General features: G+C 44.7%; 1 protein-coding gene, 1 long non-coding RNA gene and 1 pseudogene across 6 annotated transcripts in view; 2 read left to right on the top strand and 1 right to left on the bottom strand.

Annotated features, from left to right (window-relative positions):
* LOC118376067 (CYFIP-related Rac1 interactor A-like) overlaps positions 1-24,925 on the top strand; it is an 87,163-nt pseudogene that overhangs the window by 33,243 nt on the left and 28,995 nt on the right. The window contains exon 3 of the transcript XR_008069963.1: positions 17,480-17,558. The product of XR_008069963.1 is annotated as a CYFIP-related Rac1 interactor A-like (transcript). The remainder of the gene's footprint in view (positions 1-17,479; positions 17,559-24,925) is intronic.
* Positions 4,766-7,838, bottom strand: LOC127909159 (uncharacterized). 4 transcript variants are annotated; one of them, XR_008069966.1, is made up of 6 exons: positions 7,138-7,337; positions 6,866-7,001; positions 6,050-6,083; positions 5,813-5,906; positions 5,633-5,764; positions 4,766-5,151 (listed from the first exon to the last, which is right to left on the bottom strand). It is a non-coding gene; the product is annotated as an uncharacterized LOC127909159 (long non-coding RNA). The 4 variants fall into 4 exon arrangements; XR_008069965.1 differs by lacking the exon at positions 4,766-5,151 and having other exon boundaries at positions 5,342-5,764; XR_008069967.1 differs by lacking the exons at positions 4,766-5,151; positions 6,866-7,001; positions 7,138-7,337 and adding an exon at positions 7,386-7,838 and having other exon boundaries at positions 5,348-5,764.
* LOC127909599 (uncharacterized) lies at positions 13,928-16,989 on the top strand. The gene is made up of 4 exons (XM_052471762.1): positions 13,928-13,932; positions 14,310-14,626; positions 14,675-14,866; positions 15,064-16,989. The coding sequence occupies exons 1-4, from the start codon at positions 13,928-13,930 to the stop codon at positions 15,324-15,326; spliced, it is 777 nt and encodes a 258-aa protein (XP_052327722.1). The 3' UTR covers positions 15,327-16,989.

Raw genomic sequence — 24,925 nt, 5'->3', positions numbered from 1 at the left:
TCACTACACACATACATGGACACACAAATACACACACTCTCACTACACACATACATGGACACACAAATACACACACTCTCACTACACACATACATGGACACACAAATACACACACTCTCACTACACACATACATGGACACACAAATACACACACTCTCACTACACACATACATGGACACACAAATACACACACTCTCACTACACACATACATGGACACACAAATACACACACTCTCACTACACACATACATGGACACTACACACACTCACACATACATGGACACACAAATACACACACTCTCACTACACACATACATGGATACACAAATACACACACTCTCACTACACACATACATGGACACACAAATACACACACTCTCACTACACACATACATGGACACACAAATACACACACTCTCACTACACACATACATGGACACACAAATACACACACTCTCACTACACACATACATGGACACACAAATACACACACTCTCACTACACACATACATGGACACACAAATACACACACTCTCACTACACACATACATGGACACACAAATACACACACTCTCACTACACACATACATGGACACACAAATACACACACTACATCACTACACACATACATGGACACACAAATACTACACACATACATGGACACTACACACATACATGGACACACAAATACACACACTCTCACTACACACATACATGGACACACAAATACACACACTCTCACTACACACATACATGGACACACAAATACACACACTCTCACTACACACATACATGGACACACAAATACACACACTCTCACTACACACATACATGGACACACAAATACACACACTCTCACTACACACATACATGGACACACAAACACACACACACATCTCACTACATGGACACATACACACACTCTCACTACACACATACATGGACACAAACACACACACTCTCACTACACACATACATGGACACACAAATACACACACTCTCACTACACACATACATGGACACACAAACACACACACACATACATGGACACTACACACACTACACACATACATGGACACACAAATACACACACTCTCACTACACACATACATGGACACACAAATACACACACTCTCACTACACAGGAAGACAAATACACACACTACTACACACAGGACACACAAATACACACACTTCACTCACACATACATGGACACACAAATACACACACTACTGGACACATGCTGGACACACAAATCACACACTCTCACTACACACATACATGGACACACAAATCTGTGTGTGAGTGTCACTACACACATACACACACAAGCACAAACACACACACTCTCACTACACACATACACACACAGAGCCGAGAGATGGGTGCTGGCTGTTTTCACATCCTCTATAGGGAGGAAGACGTTAGCACCAGGCCGACCGTTTCCTGGCAACCACTAGTGGAGTGCTGGTCTCGGTTTGGACCGCGTCTGTGTGTGAGTGTGTAAGTGTGTGTGTGTGTTTGTGTGTGTGAGGGTGTAAGTGTGAGTGTGAGTGTGAGTGTGTGTGTGTGTGTGAGAGGGTGTAAGTGTGAGTGTGAGTGTGTGTGTGTGTGTGCGAGTGTGTGTGTGTGGTATGAGTATGTGTGTGAGGGTGTGTGTGTGTGTGTGTGTGCGAGAGGGTGTAAGTGTGAGTGTGTGTGTGTGGTATGAGTATGTGTGTGAGGGTGTGTGTGTGTGTGTGTGTGCGAGAGGGTGTAAGTGTGAGTGTGAGTATGTGTGTCTGTTACCTGTTGCACTCACCTTAATTTTATTCTCTCTCTCTCTCTCTCTCTCTCTCTCTCTCTCTCTCTCTCTCTCTCTCTCTCTCTCTCTCTCTCTCTCTCTCTTCTCTCTCTCTCTCTCTCTCTCTGCCCCTCTCTCTGCCCCCTCTCTCTCTGCCCCCTCTCTCTCTCTCTCTGCCCCCTCTCTCTCTCTCTGCCCCCTCTCTCTCTCTGCCCCCCTCTCTCTCTCTCCCCCTCTCTCTCTCTCTCTCTCTCTCTGCCCTCCTCCTCTCTCTCTCTCTCTCCCTCTCTCTCTCTCTCCTCTCCCTCCCTCTCTCTCTCTCTCTCTCTGCCCCCCTCTCTCTCTCCCCTCTCTCTCTCTCTGCCCTCCCTCTCTCTCTCTCTCTCTCTGCCCTCTCTCTCTCTGCCCCCTCTCTCTCTCTCTGCCCTCCCTCTCTCTCTCTCTCTCTCTCTGCCCCCTCTCTCTCTATCTTTGTTGCGACACCGATTCTCCAAATAGAGGAAGTCTTTGCAGAATGGTGGGATCTCATAAACATGCTAATGGTGACCAGTTCCTTAACCACAGATCTAGGATCAGATTACCCTATCCCCAAACGTATCCTTAATCATAGGGGAGTTAAAAGCTTATCTGAGCCTGTATCAGTGGTTCGTAACAGCTTCAGACAACTGAGTAAAAGGGGCAGTACTATTAGCAATTGCTTTCCATTGCATTGCTGCCTTTCACCTATCCAGTCAATTTAAACATTGCAGTCAAAGTATGGCAATAATGGCCTGGCCCATTAACGTTACTATACCAAACCAACGTACTACAAACCAACGCCTTGTCTACTGAAACCCCTCAAACCCCTCCTTTCCAAACCCCCTCCAAACAAACCCCCTCTGCCTTATCTCTAAACCCCTCTTTCCAAACAAACCCCCTCCTTTCCAAACCCCCTCCTCCTTTCCAAACCCCTCCTTTCCAAACCCCCCTCCTTTCCAAACCCCCCCTTTCCAAACCCCTCCTTTCCAAACCCCTCCTTCCAAACCCCTCCTTTCCAAACCCCTCCTTTCCCCCTCCTTTCCAAACCCCTCCTTTCCAAACCCCCTTTCCCCCTCCTTTCCAAACCCCCCCTCCTTTCCAAACCCCTCCTCCTTTCCAAACCCCTCCTTTCCCCCCTCCTTTCCAAACCCCTCCTTTCCAAACCCCCTCCTTTCCAAACCCCTCCTTTCCAAACCCCTCCTTTCCAAACCCCTCCTTTCCAAACCCCTCCTTTCCCCCCTCCTTTCCAAACCCCTCCTTTCCAAACCCCTCCTTTCCTTTCCAACCCCCTCCTTTCTCCTTTCCCTCCCCCTCCTTTCCAAACCCCTCCTTTCTAAACCCCCTCCAAACCCCTTTTCTAAACCCCTCCTTTCCAAACCCCTCCTTTCTAAACCCCCTTTCCTTTCCCCCTCCTTTCCAAACCCCTCCTTTCCAAACCCCTCCTTTCCAAACCCCTCCTTTCCAAACCCCCCCTTTCCCAAACCCCCCTCCTTTCTAAACCCCTCCTTTCTAAACCCCTCCTTTCCAAACCCCTCCTTTCTAAACCCCTCCTTTCTAAACCCCTCCTTTCCAAACCCCTCCTTTCCAAACCCCTCCTTTCTAAACCCCTCCTTTCCAAACCCCTCCTTTCCAAACCCCTCCTTTCCAAACCCCTCCTTTCCAAACCCCTCCTTTCCAAACCCCTCCTTTCCAAACCCCTCCTTTCCAAACCCCTCCTTTCCAAACCCCTCCTTTCCAAACCCCTCCTTTCCAAACCCCTCCTTTCCAAACCCCTCCTTTCTAAACCCCTTTCTAAACCCCCTTTCTAAACCCCCTCCTTTCCAAACCCCTCCTTTCTAAACCCCCTCATTTCTAAACCCCTCCTTTCTAAACCCCTCCTTTCTAAACCCCCTCATTTCTAAACCCCCTCCTTTCTAAACCCCCTCCTTTCCAAACCCCTCCTTTCTTGAATTGTGGCCCTGATTGCAACAAGTGATCGCTTGCTCACTTGGTTCCATGTAATGTTTTTGATGTAGTTTCTGTCTGTTAATTTGGCTGGTCATGAAGTGTGCCCTGCGGCTCGCATTCACCCCCTTTCTTCGCAAGCTGTTAAAGGAGGCTTGGAAGACACATACAACATAGACTTTGAGAGTGGAAAGCAGGACATGTAAAGGGCCAACTGCTCTCAGAAAGGTCTCATACACAGAGAAAACAAAGACAGGGTGGAGAACTAAGCTCTTAAAAAGATAAGTCATTCTAAGTGAACTGACAAGCAGCCAGAGACATTAGAAATGCTGAAAGACCTGCTATCAACAGACATTAGATATACTGTTAGACCTGCTATCAACAGTAGATATACTGTTAAACCTGCTATCAACAGTAGATATACTGTTAGACCTGCTATCAACAGACAGTAGATATACTGTCAGACCTGCTATCAACAGACAGTAGATATACTGTTAGACCTGCTATCAACAGACAGTAGATATACTGTTAGACCTGCAATCAACAGATATACTGTTAGATTAGAGATATACTGTTAGACCTGCTATCAACAGTAGATATACTGTTAGATATCAACAGTAGATATACTGTCAGACCTGCTATCAGCAGACAGTAGATATACTGTCAGACCTGCTATCAACAGACAGTAGATATACTGTTAGACCTGCAATCAACAGTAGATATACTGTTAGACCTGCTATCAACAGTAGATATACTGTAGATATACTGTTAGACCTGCTATCAACATCAACATTAGATATACTGTTAGACCTGCTATCAACAGTAGATATACTGTCAGACAGTAGTAGATATACTGTCAGACCTCAACAGTAGATATATCAACAGACATTAGATATACTAGATATAGACCTGCTATCAACAGACAGTAGATATACTGTTAGACCTGCTATCAATATAGACATTAGAAATACTGTCAGACCTGCTATCAACAGACAGTAGATATACTGTCAGACCTGCTATCAACAGTAGATATACTGTCAGACCTGCTATCAACAGTAGATATACTGTCAGACCTGCTATCAACAGTAGATATACTGTTAGACCTGCTATCAACAGTAGATATACTGTCAGACCTGCTATCAACAGACAGTAGATATACTGTCAGACCTGCTATCAACAGACAGTAGATATACTGTTAGACCTGCTATCAACAGACAGTAGATATACTGTTAGACCTGCTATCAACAGACAGTAGATATACTGTTAGACCTGCTATCAACAGACAGTAGATATACTGTCAGACCTGCTATCAACAGACAGTAGATATACTGTTAGACCTGCTATCAACAGACAGTAGATATACTGTTAGACCTGCTATCAACAGACAGTAGATATACTGTCAGACCTGCTATCAACAGACAGTAGATATACTGTTAGACCTGCTATCAACAGTAGATATACTGTTAGACCTGCTATCAACAGACAGAAGATATACTGTTAGACCTGCTATCAACAGACATTAGATATACTGTAGATAGTTAGACCTGCTATCAACAGTAGATATACTGTTAGACCTGCTATCAACAGTAGATATACTGTTAGACCTGCTATCAACAGTAGATATACTGTCAGACCTGCTATCAACAGACAGTAGATATACTGTCAGACCTGCTATCAACAGTAGATATACTGTTAGACCTGCTATCAACAGTAGATATACTGTCAGACCTGCTATCAACAGTAGATATACTGTCAGACCTGCTATCAACAGTAGATATACTGTTAGACCTGCTATCAACAGTAGATATACTGTCAGACCTGCTATCAACAGACAGTAGATATACTGTCAGACCTGCTATCAACAGACAGTAGATAAACTGTCAGACCTGCTATCAACAGACAGTAGATATACTGTCAGACCTGCTTTCAACAGACAGTAGATATACTGTTAGACCTGCTATCAACAGACAGTAGATAAACTGTCAGACCTGCTATCAACTGTAGATATACTGTTAGACCTGCTATCAACAGTAGATATAGATGCTATCAACAGTAGATATACAGACCTGCTATCAACAGTAGATATACTGTTAGACCTGCTATCAACAGTAGATATACTGTCAGACCTGCTATCAACAGACAGTAGATATACTGTCAGACCTGCTATCAACAGACAGTAGATATAGACTGTATCAGACCTGCTATCAACAGACAGACCTAGATATACTGTCAGACCTGCTATCAACAGACAGTAGATATACTGTCAGACCTGCTATCAACAGACAGTAGATATACTGTCAGACCTGCTATCAACAGACAGTAGATATACTGTTAGACCTGCTATCAACAGACAGTAGACAGTAGATATACTGTCAGACCTGCTATCAACAGACAGTAGATATACTGTCAGACCTGCTATCAACAGACAGATATACTGTCAGACCTGCTATCAACAGTAGATATACTGTCAGACCTGCTATCAACAGTAGATATACTGTTAGACCTGCTATCAACAGTAGATATACTGTTAGACCTGCTATCAACAGTAGATAACTGTAGATATACTGTTAGACCCTGTTAACTATCAACAGTAGATATCAACAGACAGTAGATATACTGTCAGACCTGCTATCAACAGTAGATATACTGTCAGACCTGCTATCAACAGTAGATATACTGTCAGACCTGCTATCAACAGTAGATATACTGTCAGACCTGCTATCAACAGACAGTAGATATACTGTCAGACCTGCTATCAACAGACAGTAGATATACTGTCAGACCTGCTATCAACAGACAGTAGATATACTGTCAGACCTGCTATCAAGACAGTAGATATACTGTCAGACCTGCTATCAACAGACAGTAGATATACTGTCAGACCTGCTATCAACAGACAGTAGATATACTGTCAGACCTGCTATCAACAGACAGTAGATATACTGTTAGACCTGCTATCAACAGACAGTAGATATACTGTTAGACTATCAACAGACTATCAGACCTGCTATCACAGTAGATATACTGTTAGACCTGCTATCAACAGTAGATATACAGACCTGCTATCAACAGTAGATATACTGTTAGACCTGCTATCAACAGTAGATATACTGTCAGACCTGCTATCAACAGACAGTAGATATACTGTTAGACCTGCTATCAACAGACAGTAGATATACTGTTAGACCTGCTATCAACAGACAGTAGATATACTGTCAGACCTGCTATCAACAGACAGTAGATATACTGTCAGACCTGCTATCAACAGACAGTAGATATACTGTCAGACCTGCTATCAACAGACAGTAGATATACTGTCAGACCTGCTATCAACAGACAGTAGATATACTGTCAGACCTGCTATCAACAGACAGTAGATATACTGTCAGACCTGCTTTCAACAGACAGTAGATATACTGTTAGACCTGCTATCAACAGACAGTAGATAAACTGTCAGACCTGCTATCAACTGTAGATATACTGTCAGACCTGCTATCAACAGTAGATTTACTGTCAGACCTGCTATCAACAGTAGATATACTGTCAGACCTGCTATCAACTGTAGATATACTGTCAGACCTGCTATCAACAGTAGATAAACTGTCAGACCTGCTATCAACAGTAGATATACTGTTAGACCTGCTATCAACAGACAGTAGATATACTGTTAGACCTGCTATCAACAAACAGTAGATATACTGTTAGACCTGCTATCAACAGACAGTAGATATACTGTTAGACCTGCTATCAACAAACAGTAGATATACTGTTAGACCTGCTATCAACAGACAGTAGATATACTGTTAGACCTGCTATCAACAAACAGTAGATATACTCTCAGACCTGCTATCAACAGTAGAAATACTGTTAGACCTGCTATCAACAGTAGATATACTGTTAGACCTCCTATCAACAGAATATAGATATACTGTTAGACCTGCTATCAACAGACGGTAGATATACTGTCAGACCTGCTATCAACAGACAGTAGATATACTGTCAGACCTGCTATCAACAGACAGTAGATATACTGTCAGACCTGCTATCAACAGACAGTAGATATACTGTCAGACCTGCTTTCAACAGACAGTAGATATACTGTCAGACCTGCTATCAACAGACAGTAGATATACTGTTAGACCTGCTATCAACAGTAGATATACTGTTAGACCTGCTATCAACAGTAGATATACTGTTAGACCTGCTATCAACAGACAGTAGATATACTGTCAGACCTGCTATCAACAGACAGTAGATAAACTGTTAGACGTTAGAGCTACTATATGAATGTACAGTACCATGTATACAAACAATATCCTGATTAATTGAATAATATATTGATTGATAGAGTTTCATTTTAACAGGGGAATTGTTAGACTAGAGAGAGACGACGAGAGGAGACGACAGGTCAGGAAAGGTGATTAGATGAGAGGAAGGTTAGGTTTGTATAATAAGGTAGCTACAATAATATAACGGTATGTAAAGTAAGTTTCTCCGTCATGTATGTGTCTGTTGTTATCTCCTGTTATGGGTCAAATCAAATCAAATGGTTATTGTTTATGTGCCGAATACAACAGTTCTAGCTAGACTTTACAGAGATAGCCTGCAAAGTAATGTCATACTTTCCAGGTCCATACCCAAACAATTCGAACTACTAATTTTGAAAATGACTCTCTCCAGAAATAAGTCTCTCACTGTTGCCGCCTGCTACCGACCCCCCTCAGCTCCCAGCTGTGCCCTGGACACCATTTGTGAATTGATCGCCCCCCATCTTGCTTCAGAGTTTGTTCTGTTAGGTAACCTAAACTGGGATATGCTTAACACCCCGGCAGTCCTACAATCTAAGCTAGATGCCCTCAATCTCACACAAATCATCAAGGAACCCACCAGGTACAACCCTAAATCTGTAAACAAGGGCACCCTCATAGACGTCATCCTGACAAACTGGCCTTCCAAATACACCTCCGCTGTCTTCAACCAGGATCTCAGCGATCACTGCCTCATTGCCTGTATCTGCTACGGAGCCGCAGTCAAACGACTACCCCTCATCACTGTCAAACGCTCCCTAAAACACTTCTGTGAGCAGGCCTTTCTAATCGACCTGGCCCGGGTATCCTGGAAGGACATTGACCTCATCACGTCAGTTGAGGATGCCTGGTCATTCTTTAAAAGTAACTTCCTCACTATTTTAGATAAGCAAAAAATGTAGGACTAAGAACAGATATAGCCATTGGTTCACTCCAGACCTGACTGCCCTCGACCAGCACAAAAACATCCTGTGGCGGACTGCAATAGCATCGAATAGTCCCCGCGATATGCAACTGTTCAGGGAAGCCAGGAACCAATACACGCAGTCAGTCAGGAAAGCTAAGGCCAGCTTCTTCAGGCAGAAATTTGCATCCTGTAGCTCCAACTCCAAAAAGTTCTGGGACACTGTGAAGTCCATGGAGAACAAGAACACCTCCCCCCAGCTGCCCACTGCACTGAGGCTAGGTAACACGGTCACCACCGATAAATCCATGATAATCGAAAACTTCAACAAGCATTTCTCAACGGCTGGCCATGCCTTCCGCCTGGCTACTCTAACCTCGGCCAACAGCTCCGCCCCCCACCACAAATATTCGCCCAAGCCTCTCCAGGTTCTCCTTTACCCAAATCCAGATAGCAGATGTTCTGAAAGAGCTGCAAAACCTGGACCCGTACAAATCAGCTTGGCTTGACAATCTGGATCCTCTATTTCTGAATCTATCCGCCGCCATTTTCGCAACCCCTATTACCAGCCTGTTCAACCTCTCTTTCATATTGTCTGGAAAGCTGCCACAGTCATCCCCCTCTTTAAAGGGGGAGACACCTTGGACCCAAACCGTTACAGACCTATATCCATCCTACCCTGCCTATCTAAGGTCTTCGAAAGCCAAGTCAACAAACAGGTCACTGACCATCTCGAATCCCACCGTAACTTCTCCGCTGTGAAATCTGGTTTCCGAGCCGGTCATGGGTGCCCCTCAGCCACGCTCAAGGTACTAAACGATATCATAACCGCCATCGATAAAAGACAGTACTGTGCAGCCGTCTTCATCGACCTTGCCAAGGCTTTCGACTCTGTCAATCACCATATTCTTATCGGCAGACTCAGTAGCCTCGGTTTTTCGGATGACTGCCTTGCCTTGCCTGGTTCACCAATTACTTTGCAGACAGAGTTCAGTGTGTCAAATTGGAGGCCATGCTGTCCGGTCATCGGGCAGTCTCTATGGGGGTGCCACAGGGTTCAATCCTCGGGCCGAATCTTTTATCTCTGTATATATCAATGATGTTGCTCTTGCTGCTGGCGATTCCCTGATCCACCTCTACGCAGACGACACCATTCTATATACTTCCGGCCCGTCCTTGGACACTGTGCTATCTAACCTCCAAACGAGCTTCAATGCCATACAACACTCCTTCCGTGGCCTCCAACTGCTCTTAAACGCTAGTAAAACCAAATGCATGCTTTTCAACCGTTCGCTGCCTGCATCCGCACGCCTGAAAAGCATCACCACCCTGGATGGTTCCGACCTTGAATATGTGGACATCTATGAGTACCTAGGTGTCTGTCGAGACTGTAAACTCTCCTTCCAGACTCATATCAAACATCTCCAATCGAAAATCAAATCAAGAGTCGGCTTTCTATTCCGCAGAAAAGCCTCATTCACTCACGCCGCCAAACTTACCCTAGTAAAACTGACTATCCTACCGATACTCGACTTCGGCGATGTCATCTACAAAATTGCTTCCAACACTCTACTCAGCAAACTGGATGCAGTTTATCACTGTGCCATCCGTTTTGTCACTAAAGTACCTTATACCACCCACCACTGCGACTTGTATGCTCTAGTCGCCTGGCCCTCGCTACATATTCATCGCCAGACCCACTGGCTCCAGGTCATCTACAAGTCCATGTTAGGTAAAGCTCCGCCTTATCTCAGTTCACTGGTCACGATGGCAACACCCATCCGTAGCACGCGCTCTAGCAGGTGTATCTCACTGATCATCCCTAAAGCCAACACCTCATTTGGCCGCCTTTCCTTCCAGTTCTCTGCTGCCTGTGACTGGAACAAATTGCAAAAATCACCTACCTCATCCCCATACTGTTTTTATTTATTTACTTTTCTGCTCTTTTGCACACCAATATCTCTACCTGTACATGACCATCTGATCATTTATCACTCCAGTGTTAATCTGCAATATTGTAATTATTCGCCTACCTCCTCATGCCCTTTGCACACATTGTATATAGACTCCCCCTTTTTTTTCTACTGTGTTATTGACTTGCTAATTGTTTACTCCATGTGTAACTCTGTGTTGTCTGTTCACACTGCTATGCTTTATCTTGGCCAGGTCGCAGTTGCAAATGAGAACTTGTTCTCAACGAACCTACCTGGTTAAATAAAGGTGAAATAAAAAAATAAAAAATAAAACAGGGAAATGCTTACTTAAAATAAATAAATCAAATAAAGTAATAAAAAATGTAAAACCTGCAGTAAAATAACAATAGCGAGGTTATAGGGTGTTACGGTACAGAGTCAATGTGGAGGCTATATACAGGGGGTACCTGCACAGAGTCAATGTGAAGGTTATATAGAGAGGGTACCAGGACTGAGTCAAAGTGGAGGATATCAAATCAAATCAAATTGTATTTGTCACATACACATGGTTAGGAGATGTTAATGCGAGTGTAGCGAAATGCTTGTGCTTCTCGTTCCGACAATGCAGTAATAACCAACAAGTAATCTAGCTAACAATTCCAAAACTACTACCTTATAGACACAAGTGTAAGGGGATAAGAATATGTACATAAAGATATATGAGTGAGTGATGGTACAGAGCGGCATAGGCAAGATACAGTAGATGGTATTGAGTGCAGTATATACATATGAGATGAGTATGTAAACAAAGTGGCATAGTTAAAGTGGCTAGTGATACATGTATGACATAAAGATGCAGTATATACATATACATATGAGATGAATAATGTAGGGTATGTAAACATTATAGAAGGTAGCATTGTTTAAAGTGGCTATTGATATATTTTACATCATTTCCCATCAATTCCCATTATTAAAGTGGCTGGAGTTGAGTCAGTGTGTTGGCAGCAGCCACTCAATGTTAGTGGTGGCTGTTTAACAGTCTGATGGCCTTGAGATAGAAGCTGTTTTTTAGTCTCTCGGTCCCAGCTTTGATGCACCTGTACTGACCTCGCCTTCTGGATGATAGCAAGGTGAACAGGCAGTGGCTCGGGTGGTTGTTGTCCTTGATGATCTTTATGGCCTTCCTGTGACATCGGGTGGTGTAGGTGTCCTGGGGGGCAGGTAGTTTGTCCCCGGTGATGCATTGTGCAGACCTCACTACCCTCTGGAGAGCCTTACGGTTGTGGATGGAGCAGTTGCCATACCAGGCAGTGATACAGCCCGACAGGATGCTCTCGATTGTGCATCTGTAGAAGTTTGTGAGTGCTTTTGGTGACAAGCCGAATTTCTTCAGCCTCCTGAGGTTGAAGAGGCGCTGCTGCGCCTTCTTCACGATGCTGTCTGTGTGGGTGGACCAATTCAGTTTGTCTGTGATGTGTACGCCGAGGAACTTAAACCTTACTACCCTCTCCACTACTGTTTCATCAATGTGGATAGGGGGGTGTTCCCTCTGCTGTTTCCTGAAGTCCTGAAGTCCACAATCATCTCCTTAGTTTTGTTGACGTTGAGTGTGAGGTTATTTTCGAGACACCACACTCCGAGGGCCCTCACCTCCTCCCTGTAGGCCGTATCGTCGTTGTTGGTAATCAAGCCTACCACTGTTGTGTCGTCCGCAAACTTGATGATTGAGTTGGAGGCGTGCGTGGCTACGCAGTCGTGGGTGAACAGGGAGTACAGGAGAGGTCTCAGAACGCACCCTTGTGGGGCCCCAGTGTTGAGGATCAGCGGGGTGGAAATGTTGTTGCCTACCCTCACCACCTGGGGGCGGCCCGTCAGGATGTCCAGTACCCAGTTGCACAGGGCGGGGTCGAGCTTAGTTTAGCTTAGCTTGTTTGATTGCCTTGCGGAGGGAATAGTTACACTGTTTGTATTCGGTCATGTTTCCGGTCACCTTGCCCTGATTAAAAGCAGGGTGTTACGGTATAGACTCAATGTGGAGGCTATATACAGGGTGTTACGGTACAGAGTCACTGTGCAGGGGCACCATTTAGTAGAGGTAATCGTGGTAATATATACACTGCCTTTCAAAAGTTTGGGGTCACTTCGAAATGTCATTGTACAGTGTAGATATTCTTAATGTTGTAAATGACTATTGCAGCTGGAAACTGATTATTTTTTTATGGAATATCTACATAGGTGTACAGAGGCCCATTATCAGCAACCATCACTTCCTGTGTTCCAATGGCATGTTGTATTTACTAATCCAAGTTTATCATTTTAAAAGGCTAATTGATCATTAGAAAACCATATTGCAATTATGTTAGCACAGCTGAGAACTGTTGTTTTGATTAAAGAAGCAATACAACTGGCCTTCTTAAGAGTAGTTGAGTATCTGGAGCATTAACATTTGTGGGTTCGATTATAGGCTAAAAATGGCCAGAAACAAATAACTATTCTTGTTCTGAGTAATGAAGGCTATTCCATGCGAGAAATTGCCCAATTTTTTGTATTTATTTTAACTTTATTTAACCAGGCAAGTCAGTTAAGAACACATTCTTATTTTCAATGGCGGCCTGGGAACAGTGGGTTAACTGCCTGTTCTTATAAGCGTCCAGCTCTACACTTTAGCTCAGTGCGGATGTTGTCTGTAATCCATGGCTTCTGGTTGGGGTATGTACGTACGGTCACTGTGGGGACGAAGTCATCGATGCACTTATTGATGAAGCCAGTGACTGATGTGGTGTTCTCCTCAATGCCATCGGAAGAATCCCGGAACATATTCCAGTCTATGGTAGCAAAACAGTCCTGTAGCTTAGCATCTGCTTCATCTGACCACTTTTTTATAGACCAAGTCACTGGTGTTTCCTGCTTGTAAGCAGGCATCAGGGATATATAATTATGGTCAGATTTGCCAAATGTAGGGTGAGGGAGAGCTTTGTACGTGTCTCTGTGTGTGGAGTAAAGGTGGTCTAGAGTTTTTTTCCCTTTGGTTGCACATTTACCATGCTGATAGAAATGAGGTAAAACACATTTAAGATTATTTATCCAGTTGAAGATACATTTTCCATATGCTATTTTAGGTCTTAAGAGACTGTGGGAGCAACATGATGTACAAAATAAGTCAGGGGTTAGAAGTTAGGTTTGGTTAGGTTTGGGCTAGTGTTGGGCTTGGGGTAGGGTTGGGGTAGGGTCGGGATAGGGTCGGGGTAGGGTGAGGGTTGGGGTAGGGTCAGGGTAGGGTCAGGGTTGGGGTAGGGTCAGGGTTGGGGTAGAGTAGAGTTGGGGTAAGGTCAGGGTAGGGTCGGGATAGGGGTTAGGGTTGTGGTAGGGGTTAGCTTAGAGGATAGGGTTTTGGTAGGGGTTAGGTTTGGGGGTAGGGGTTAGTATGCTTACCAAGAGGAACTGCCCCTTCCTACCTTCAGACTATACTTAAACCCTACACCCCAACCCGAGCACTACGTTCTGCGACCTCAGGTCTTAAACCCTACACCCCAACCCGAGCACTCCGTTCTGCCACCTCAGGTCTCAAACCCTACACCCCAACCCGAGCACTCCGTTCTGCCACCTCAGGTCTCAAACCCTACACCCCAACCCGAGCACTCCGTTCTGCCACCTCAGGTCTCAAACCCTACACCCCAACCCGAGCACTCCGTTCTGCCACCTCAGGTCTCAAACCCTACACCCCAACCCGAGCACTCCGTTCTGCCACCTCAGGTCTTAAACCCTACACCCCAACCCGAGTACTCCGTTCTGCCACCTCAGGTCTCAAACCCTACACCCCAACCCGAGCACTCCGTTCTGCCACCTCAGGTCTCAAACCCTACACCCCAACCCGAGCACTCCGTTCTGCCACCTCAGGTCTCAAACCCTACACCCCAACCCGAGCACTCCGTTCTGCCACCTCAGGTCTCAAACCCTACACCCCAACCCGAGTACTCCGTTCTGCCACCTCAGGTCTCAAACCCTACACCCAACCCGAGTACTCCGTTCTGCCACCTCAGGTCTCAAACCCTACACCCCAACCCGAGCACTCCGTTCTGCCACCTCAGGTCTCAAACCCTACACCCAAACCCAGGCACTCCGTTCTGCCACCTCAGGTCTCCCTGGCCCTCCCACCTCTACTGGAAACCCGCTCCGTTCTGCCACCTCAGGTCTTAAACCCTACACCCCAACCCGAGTACTCCGTTCTGCCACCTCAGGTCTCAAACCCTACACCCAAACCCAGGCACTCCGTTCTGCCACCTCAGGTCTCAAACCCTACACCCAAACCCAGGCACTCCGTTCTGCCACCTCAGGTCTCCTGGCCCTCCCACCTCTACTGGAAGGCAGCTCCCACTCAGCCCAGTCCAAACCCTTCTCTGTCCTGGTACCCCAATGGTGGAACCATCTGAAACCTCTTCAAACAGTGTCTTAACCCTCCTGTTACGTTCGTTTTATATTAATTCATTCTGTGTTCCCGGTCCAAAATGGCCACCCCGTTATAGCTGATTATAAATCCATAATAATACATATATTATCACCTAATGTTGTGTTGGATATTTCTATCAAATTAAATTAATTTTAAGTCGTTGTGAACATTACAAGTTTTGAACTTCTATTAGCTATTTATGGCCTATAGGCCTCATTGACCTGAGCCCCTACAACTTGTTTTTGAGAAGAAAAAAAAGCACAATGTATGGATTATTTTGACTATAACAACTACTCAGATGAAACACGTTGTGCTATTTATCACAGACTAGTTTACTGTCCGTTTCTTGGCCTCTCCTGGCCTCCTCTTCTCTAGCGTCATGATCAAAGATATGATCAAGAGCCTCACATACAGTATTTCGTTTGGTCAATGTGCTGCCACAGAATGAATTGTGAACAAGGCCTCAAATTAACTTTATTTACCAGAGCTGCGAGAAATGTTCAAAATATAATTGAAACAATGTTGTGATTGTTTGTGAGAATGCCAACAGATGTGGTTCCTGTGGGGGAAAGATTATATTGGGGAAAGGAAGCCAAGAAGGGGAGATAGGTGTGTGTGTGTGTGTGTGGGTCTGGGAGAGGAAGTGTGTCCATCTGATGAATGAGCATGTGCCTGAACTCAATTTTATACACTAATTGTAGTCTCACCTATTAGTTTCTAATGACCGGTCATTTTGACTGGGAACACCACAGGTGTCCAAAAGGTAAATAAAACACACAAAATGTATGTATGTAAATCATCAAAATGTAGTGTAAATCATCAAAATGTAGTGTAAATCATCAAAATGTAGTGTAAATCATCAAAATGTAGTGTAAATCATCAAAATGTAGTGGAAATCATCCAAATGTAGTGGAAATCATCAAAATGTAGTGGAAATCATCAAAATGTAGTGGAAATCATCAAAATGTAGTGGAAATCATCAAAATGTAGTGGAAATCATCAAAATGTAGTGGAAATCATCAAAATGTAGTGGAAATCATCAAAATGTAGTGGAAATCATCAAAATGTAGTGTAAATCATCAAAATGTAGTGGAAATCATCAATATGTCATTTGTGTGTTCAAATGTCCTGTGTGGACAAAGTCATGGAACCTTATGACAATCCGATTAAATGAACTACATTTCTCAGGGAGAAAACTTGTAAATCGGTCCCCCCCCCACCCTTGCCCCCTCTCCCCTTCAAGCTCTGAATCGATTAATAGCTACGATATTGACTAAAAATGTCCTTTCTATGCCTGTGATACGTGGCTGTCCCAGGCTGGACCTTAAGATGAATGCACTAACTGTAAGTCGCTCTGGATAAGAGCGGCTGCTAAATGACTCAAATATAAATGTACAATTTTAAGGGTATGGGTTAGGATAGGAGTTAGGTTAGGGGTTAGGGTTAGGATAGGAGTTAGGTTAGGGGTTAGGGTTAGGATAGGAGTTAGGTTAGGGGTTAGGGTTAGGATAGGAGTTAGGTTAGGGGTTAGGGTTAGGATAGGAGTTAGGTTAGGGGTTATGGTTAGGATAGGAGTTAGGTTAGGATAGGAGTTAGGTTAAGGGTTAGGGTTAGGATAGGAGTTAGGTTAGGGGTTAGGGTTAGGATAGGAGTTAGGTTAGGGGTTATGGTTAGGATAGGAGTTAGGTTAGGATAGGAGTTAGGTTAGGGGTTAGGGTTAGGATAGGAGTTAGGGTTGGGGTTAGGGTTAGGATAGGAGTTAGGGTTGGGGTATGGGTTAGGGTTGTGATAGGTGTTAGGGTTGGGTTAATGTTGGGGTAGGGGTTAGCGTAGGGTTAGGTTAGGGGTTACAGTTGGGGTAGGGGTTAGGGTAGGGTTAAGGTTAAGGTTAGGGTGGGGTAGTGTAGGGTAGGGGTTATTGCTGGGTTAGGGTTAGGATAGGGTTAGGGTTAGTTATATTGTTTGTCTATCTCTCTCCAGTCTAGGTTAAGGTTAGTTCTACTGTTTGTCTATGTGTCTCCAGTCTAGGTTAAGGTTAGTTCTACTGGTTGTCTATCTCTCTCCAGTCTAGGTTAAGGTTAGTTCTACTGGTTGTCTATCTCTCTCCAGTCTAGGTTAAGGTTAGTTCTACTGGTTGTCTATCTCTCTCTCCTGTACAGGTTGCAGCCATGGGGAACCTCATTAAGGTCCTTGGCAAGGATTTAGAAAACTGTCCACATTTTTTCCTGGACTTCGAAAGTAAGTGAGCGCTGGGATGTGCATGTGTGTGTATCAGTGTGTGATGCAGGTTGGAGGTCAGAGGTGCAGGTTGTGGTTTGGGTGGAGAGGAATGGGGTTGTAGATGTGGGTTGATGTTCTCATGGTGTGTTGGAGTGTTGTTGTGCTGTGGGTGGTGTTTGTCATGTTCAGAAACTCTCTGCCCTCACTCTCATTATTTGCGCTCGTGAACAGCGTCGGAACCAATTAGTCCTCATAAGCCCCAAGATCCCTTGAAATATTGACATCTTTAATCAGCTTAAGCAAAGCACAAAAAATTTCCATTTGTAGTTAATATTTAATTTAAATTGATATCACAATAACCAGAGGACGTAGCCAGCAGACCTCCAGTACTGAGAGGTTGGACAGACTAACCAGCAGTCCTCCAGTACTGAGAAGTTGGACAGACTAACCAGCAGTCCTCCAGTACTGAGAGGCTGGACAGACTAACCAGCAGTCCTCCAGTACTGAGAGGCTGGACAGACTAACCAGCAGTCCTCCAGTACTGAGAAGTTGGACAGACATACCCAGCAGTCCTCCAGTACTGAGAGACTGGACAGACTAACCAGCAGTCCTTCAGTACTGAGAAGTTGGACAGACTACCCAGCAGTCCTTCAGTACTGAGAGGCTGGACAGACTACCCAGCTGTCCTTCAGTACTGAGAAGTTGGACAGACATACCCAGCAGTCCTTCAGTACTGAGAGGCTGGACAGACTACCCAGCAGTCCTTCAGTACTGAGAAGCTGGACAGACTAACCAGCAGTCCTTCAGTACTGAGAGGCTGGACAGACATACCCAGCAGTCCTCCAGTACTGAGAGGCTGGACAGACATACCCAGCAGTCCTTCAGTACTGAGAGGCTGGACAGACATACCCAGCAGTCCTCCAGTACTGAGAGGCTGGACAGACTAACCAGCAGTCCTTCAGTACTGAGAGGCTGGACAGAAATACCCAGCAGTCCTCCAGTACTGAGAAGTTGGACAGACATACCCAGCAGTCCTTCAGTACTGAGAAGCTGGACAGCAGAGCGCTAGAAGAAAACAAACCAGAGTGAGAGAGTGATCTGTCTGTCCATGTTGCCATGCCAACGCCACCCACGACATACCTGGACAAACTATACCACCGTCACACCCAACCAACCCATCCCCTCCTACCCCAACCAATACACACACACACGTCCCTCACACCTCCCCTTCATCACCCACACAATCCTCTTCTTCCCTCTTTCTGTTCTAGGAGATTCATGGGTAACCTCCTGAAAGTGCTGGCTTGCTCCGAACTAGAGCATGGCCCAATCATTTTCCTTGACTTTGAACGTGAGACCATCCGCTTTTTATCATTTTTATTTCTCTCTCTGTTTATCAATTTGTTTTAAATATTTTATTTATTTATATTTCCTTCCTTCATTCTGTCTCAGTGTTGTTTGTCATATACCTGTAGTCTCCATCCTTCTCTCCTCCATGTTTCTGTCCTCCTCCATGTTTCTCTCCTCCATGTTTCTCTCCTCCATGTTTCTCTCCTCCTCCATGTTTCTCTCCTCCTCCATGTTTCTCTCCTCCTCCATGTTTCTCTCCTCCTCCATGTTTCTCTCCTCCTCCATGTTTCTCTCCTCCTCCTCCTCAATGTGTCTCTCCTCCTCCATGTTTCTCTCCTCCTCCTCCATGTGTCTCTCCTCCTCCATGTTTCTCTCATCCTCCATGTTTCTCTCCTCCTCCATGTTTCTCTCCTCCTCCTCCATGTGTCTCTCCTCCTCCATGTTTCTCTCCTCCTCCATGTTTCTCTCCTCCTCCATGTTTCTCTCCTCCTCCATGTTTCTCTCCACCTCCATGTTTCTCTCCACCTCCTCCATGTTTCTCTCCTCCTCCTCCATGTTTCTCTCCTCCTCCATGTTTCTCTTCTCCTCCATGTTTCTCTCCTCCTCCATGTGTCTCTCCTCCTCCATGTTTCTCTCCTCCTCCATGTTTCTCTCCTCCATGTTTCTCTCCTCCTCCTCCATGTTTCTCTCCCCCTCCATGTGTCTCTCCTCCTCCATGTTTCTCTCCTCCTCCATGTTTCTCTCCTCCTCCATGTTTCTCTCCTCCTCCTCCATGTTTCTCTCCTCAGTCCTCGCCGTTTTCTCCCTTTTCTTTTTTTCAGCTCAAGACGCTGCTCTTCATAAGTAATAACTCATCTGGAGTTATGTGTGAAGACTAGTTTGAAGCAATAAGCTGAAATATGGCTACTGTGGATGATTGCAATTGTACACAGACTTTCAGATTGGTATCGGGCCCTATTTAGGAAGAGTCTTCAGAATGCCATACCTCTTATTTTTATCTTGTTGCTTTGAGATAAAAGACGTCTTACAACCAAAGACCATCTACATCTATCCACCCTATCAGCTTCCCGAGTCGCAATGCTGTTGGATGAGTGAGTGAGTGTTGTGTGTATGTGTTTGTGTGTTTAATCTGGTGTGTGTGCGTGCGTGTGTGTTTGTGTGGGAAGCGAGGGTCGGTCACAAAATGGCCACCTCCATCCTTGCCTTCCCTCCTTCCACTCTCATCTCTAACCTTTAACTTCTTCTTTCCTTCCTTCTCCAAAATCCCCCCTATTTAACAGATGGTTCCTTCCACTCTCTGTAATAATCTGTTATAGTTCCTATGGAAACGGGGTAGCCCACTGCTAGGGAGAATGGGGTTCTTCTACTAAAGTAGAGTAAATCCCCTCTCTATAGCAGCACTGTGCTCTTCTGTTCCAGTGAGGCAGAAGTCACCTCTGTCACACAGATGAAAGCTTGAGTTAACAATGATACAGACCAAAACAAAGACCAATTCTAGGGATCTACTCCATAACCTAAAACTGCATTAGTTCACCTCTATGTAGAATCAAACAAAGCATCGACACATAACTAATCTAAATAGACATGAATTGCCATTATTAGCTAATCAACAGATATCAAGGCTACAGGGTCACCATCATAACTAATCTAAAATAATACATCAACTCCACAACCTAAACCACTCAACTCCATTAAAAAACCAAACAACATGGACCAGGGATATGGGTCAACTCCATTACAAACCACATCAAATTAAATCAAATTGTATTTGTCACATACACATGGTTAGCAGATGTTAGTGCGAGTGTAGCGAAATGCTTGTGCTTCTAGTTCCGACAATGCAGTAATAGCCAACAAGTAATCAAGCTAACAATTCCAAAACTACTACCTACTCCCAAACAACACAGACCAGGGAAATGAGTCAACTCCATTACAAACCAAAAAACATGGACCAGGGATATGGGGCAACTACACAACCTAAACCACTCAACTCCATTACAACTCAAACAACATAGACCAGGGATATGGATCAACTTCACAACCTAAACCACTCAACTCCATTACAAACCAAACAACACAGACCAGGGAAATTAGTCAACTCCATTACAAACCAAACAACACAGACCAGGGAAATGGGTCCACTCCATTACAAACCAAAAAACGGACCAGGGATATGGGGCAACTACACAACCTAAACCACTCAACTCCATTACAACTCAAACAACATAGACCAGTGAAATTAGTCAACTCCATTACAAACCAAACAACACAGACCAGGGAAATGAGTCAACTCCATTACAAACCAAAAAACGGACCAGGGATATGGGGCAACTCCATTACAAACTAAACAACACAGACCAGGGAAATGAGTACACTACATTACAAACTAAACAACACAGACCAGGGAAATGGATCAACTTCATAACTATAGACATGAAAGTGTCACATCCGTAACCAAAATGAGAACCCTGGTTCCACCTCCCTCCCCTTCAAAGCTATAGTTGATCAATGTATTCATTGCCTTGGAGTGACGGAGTGATGCCAGTTTTCAATGTATTCATTGCCCTGGAGTGATGGAGTGATGCCAGTTTTCAATGTATTCATTGCCCTGGAGTGACGGAGTTAATCTACCTTTTTTCCCCCTCCTCAATCTACATACAATACCTCCAAGTGACTGAGCGAAGATGGGTTTTTAGAGTTTTTTTATTTACATAAGTATTCAGACCCTTTGCCACGAGACTCGAAATTGAGCTCCCGTGCATCTGGTTTCCATTGATCGTCCTTGTGATGTTTCAACAACTTGATTGGAGTCCACCTGTGGTAAATTCAATTGACAGGACATGATTTGGAAAGGCACACAACCTGTCTATATAATGTCAGAGCAAAAACCAGAGATCGAAAGACTTGTCTGTAGAGCTCCGAGACAGGATTGTGTCGAGGCACAGATCTGGGGAAGGGTTCCTAAAAAATGCATGCAAATTCCAGACCAAACTGAATAATCAGGGTAGAAGGACCTTGGTCAGGGAGGTGACCAACGACCCGACGATCACTCTGACAGAGCTCCAGAGTTCCTCTTTGGAGATGGGAGAACCTTCCAGAAGGACAACTATCTCTGCACCAGTCCACCAATCAGGCCTTTATGACAGAGTGGCCAGACGGAAGTCACTCCTCAGTAAAAGGCACATGACAGCCCGCTTGGAGTTTGTCAAAAGGAACCTAAAGACTCTCAGACCATGAGAAACAATAATATTTGATTTGATGAAATCAAGATTGAAATCTTTGGCCTGAAAGCGTCACATCTGGAGGAAACTTGGCAACAGCCCTATGGTGAAGCATGGTGGTGGCAGCATCATGCTGTGGGGTTGTTTTTCAGCACAAAGGACTGAAAGACTAGTCAGGATCGAGGGAAAGATGAACGGGGCAAAGTAGAGAGAGATCATTAGCACAAGAGTGCTTAGGACCTCAGACTGGGGCAAAGGTTCACATTCCAACAGGACAATGACCCTAAGCACACAGCCAAGGCAACGCAGGATGTCCTTGAGTGGCCCAGCCAGAGCCCGGACTTGAACCTAATCGAACATCTCTGGAGAGACCTGAAAAGAGTTTGGGAGGATATGCAGAGAAGAATGGGAGAAACTCCCCAAATACAAATGTGTCAAGCTTGTAGTGTCATACCATAGAAGACTCAAGGCTTTAATCACTGCCAAAGGTGCTTCCACAAAGTACAGAGTAATGGGTCTGAATACTTTTGTAAATGTAATATTTCGGCCTGTTGCTTCCAGCGCTAGTTCTTCCCTTCCCATTTAGTCACTAAAACACACTCATCACAGATGAACAAACAAAGCCTACGGTATAGTGACTGAGAGGCACCCTGTGTGTGCTGTACTGTCTGTGCCTAGGGGTAGTCTCAGTTGCTTATTTGTTCAGCTGATCTGGATAAAACCATTGGACACAAATCTGGTTCTGGTTTATTCACTAACAAACTAACAGAGAGACAGAGAAAGACAAAGAGAGACAGAGAGAGAGAGCGTGAGAGAGAGGGAGAGAGAGAGAGAATGTGAGAGACAGAGACAGAAAGAGAGAGAGAGAGAGACAGAAAGAGAGAGAGACAGAAAGATAGAGTGTGAGAGAGAGAGAGAGAGAGAGAGAGAGAGAGAGAGAGAGAGAGAGAGAATGAGAGAAGGAGAGCGAGAGTCAGAGACAGACAGAAAGAGATAGATAAAGAGGGAGAGAGAGAGACAGAAAGAGAGAATGAGAGCGAGGGAGACAGACAGACAGACACAGACAAACAGAGAGAGAGAGAGAGAGAGAGAGAGAGAGAATGAGAGGAGAGAGAGAGACAGACAGACAGACACAGACAAACAGAGAGAGAGAGAGAATGAGAGCGAGGGAGAGAGAGAGACAGAAAGAGTGAATGAGAGCGAGGGAGACAGACAGACAGACACAGACAGACAGACTCCTAAAGCCAAGGCTCCCACTCCTAAAGCGAGGACTCCCACTCCTAAAGCCAAGGCTCCCATAAAGCCAAGGCTCCCACTCCTAAAGCTAGACTCCCACTCCTAAAGCCAAGGCTCCCACTCCTAAAGCGAGGACTCCCACTCCTAAAGCGAGGACTCCCACTCCTAAAGCCAAGGCTCCCACTCCTAAAGCCAAGGCTGCCACTCCTAAAGCTAGGACTCCCACTCCTAAAGCCAAGGCTCCCACTCCTAAAGCGAGGACTCCCACTCCTAAAGCCAAGGCTGTCACTCCTAAAGCCAAGGCTGTCACTCCTAAAGCTAAGGCTCCCACTCCTAAAGATAGTACTGCCACTTTTTAAACCCACTGGCAAAAACAATGATGTATGTTTATCGGCTAATGTAAAAAGGGCTTTTTATTAATTCAATTGATTGATTATTCAACGCCGTCACAACAACTCAAGCTTCAGGTTCTGCTTCAATAACGACCAATGTGTGACGGAGATGATTCTCCACCCTTTCTGACTGTTACTGTGACCAACTCAACTAATACATTAAACCAGAAGGGCCAGATCCTTCACCTGAGACGACTGTAAACGTAAACCGAGTGAACGTTATGCTGACATCCACGCGTAGATTCAATGACAATCAATGTTTTACACTTTTGATCAAACTCTTAAAGAGTAAATATTAACAGAAGGACAAGTACAACACAAAGCATGAACAACTGTGGAACAAGACTGAGACTAATCAACTGTAATAGTAAAGTTGGAATTACTGTCCAGACATATATCTCATGTCAGGATCTGGCCCTCTGCAGTGTGTCGTGACTGTACAGACATATATCTCATGTCAGGATCTGGACCTCTGCAGTGTGTCGTGACTGTACAGACATATATCTCATGTCAGGATCTGGCCCTCTGCAGTGTGTCGTGACTGTACAGACATATATCTCATGTCAGGATCTGGCCCTCTGCAGTGTGTCGTGACTGTACAGACATATATCTCATGTCAGGATCTGGCCCTCTGCAGTGTGTCGTGACTGTCCAGACATATATCTCATGTCAGGATCTGGCCCTCTGCAGTGTGTCGTGACTGTACAGACATATATCTCATGTCAGGATCTGGACCTCTGCAGTGTGTCGTGACTGTACAGACATATATCTCATGTCAGGATCTGGCCCTCTGCAGTGTGTCGTGACTGTACAGACATATATCTCATGTCAGGATCTGGCCCTCTGCAGTGTGTCGTGACTGTACAGACATATATCTCATGTCAGGATCTGGACCTCCGCAGTGTGTCGTGACTGTACAGACATATATCTCATGTCAGGATCTGGACCTCTGCAGTGTATCATGACTGTACAGACATGTTTACACAACCGGTCAAAAGTTTTAGAGCACCTACTCGTTCCAGTTTTTTTATTTAAGTACTATGTTCTACATTGTAGAATAATAGTGAAAACATCAAAACTATGAAATAACACATGAAATTCTGTAGTAACAAAATAAACTGTTAAACAAATCAAAATATATTTTATATTTGAGATTCTTCAAATAGCCACCCTTTGCCTTGATGAC

Source organism: Oncorhynchus keta, chromosome 19, assembly GCF_023373465.1.
Source record: "Oncorhynchus keta strain PuntledgeMale-10-30-2019 chromosome 19, Oket_V2, whole genome shotgun sequence".
Classification (NCBI taxonomy): domain Eukaryota; kingdom Metazoa; phylum Chordata; class Actinopteri; order Salmoniformes; family Salmonidae; genus Oncorhynchus; species Oncorhynchus keta.
The sequence above is the reverse complement of the archived record's forward strand: the minus strand, read 5'-3'. Positions and strand labels throughout refer to the sequence as shown.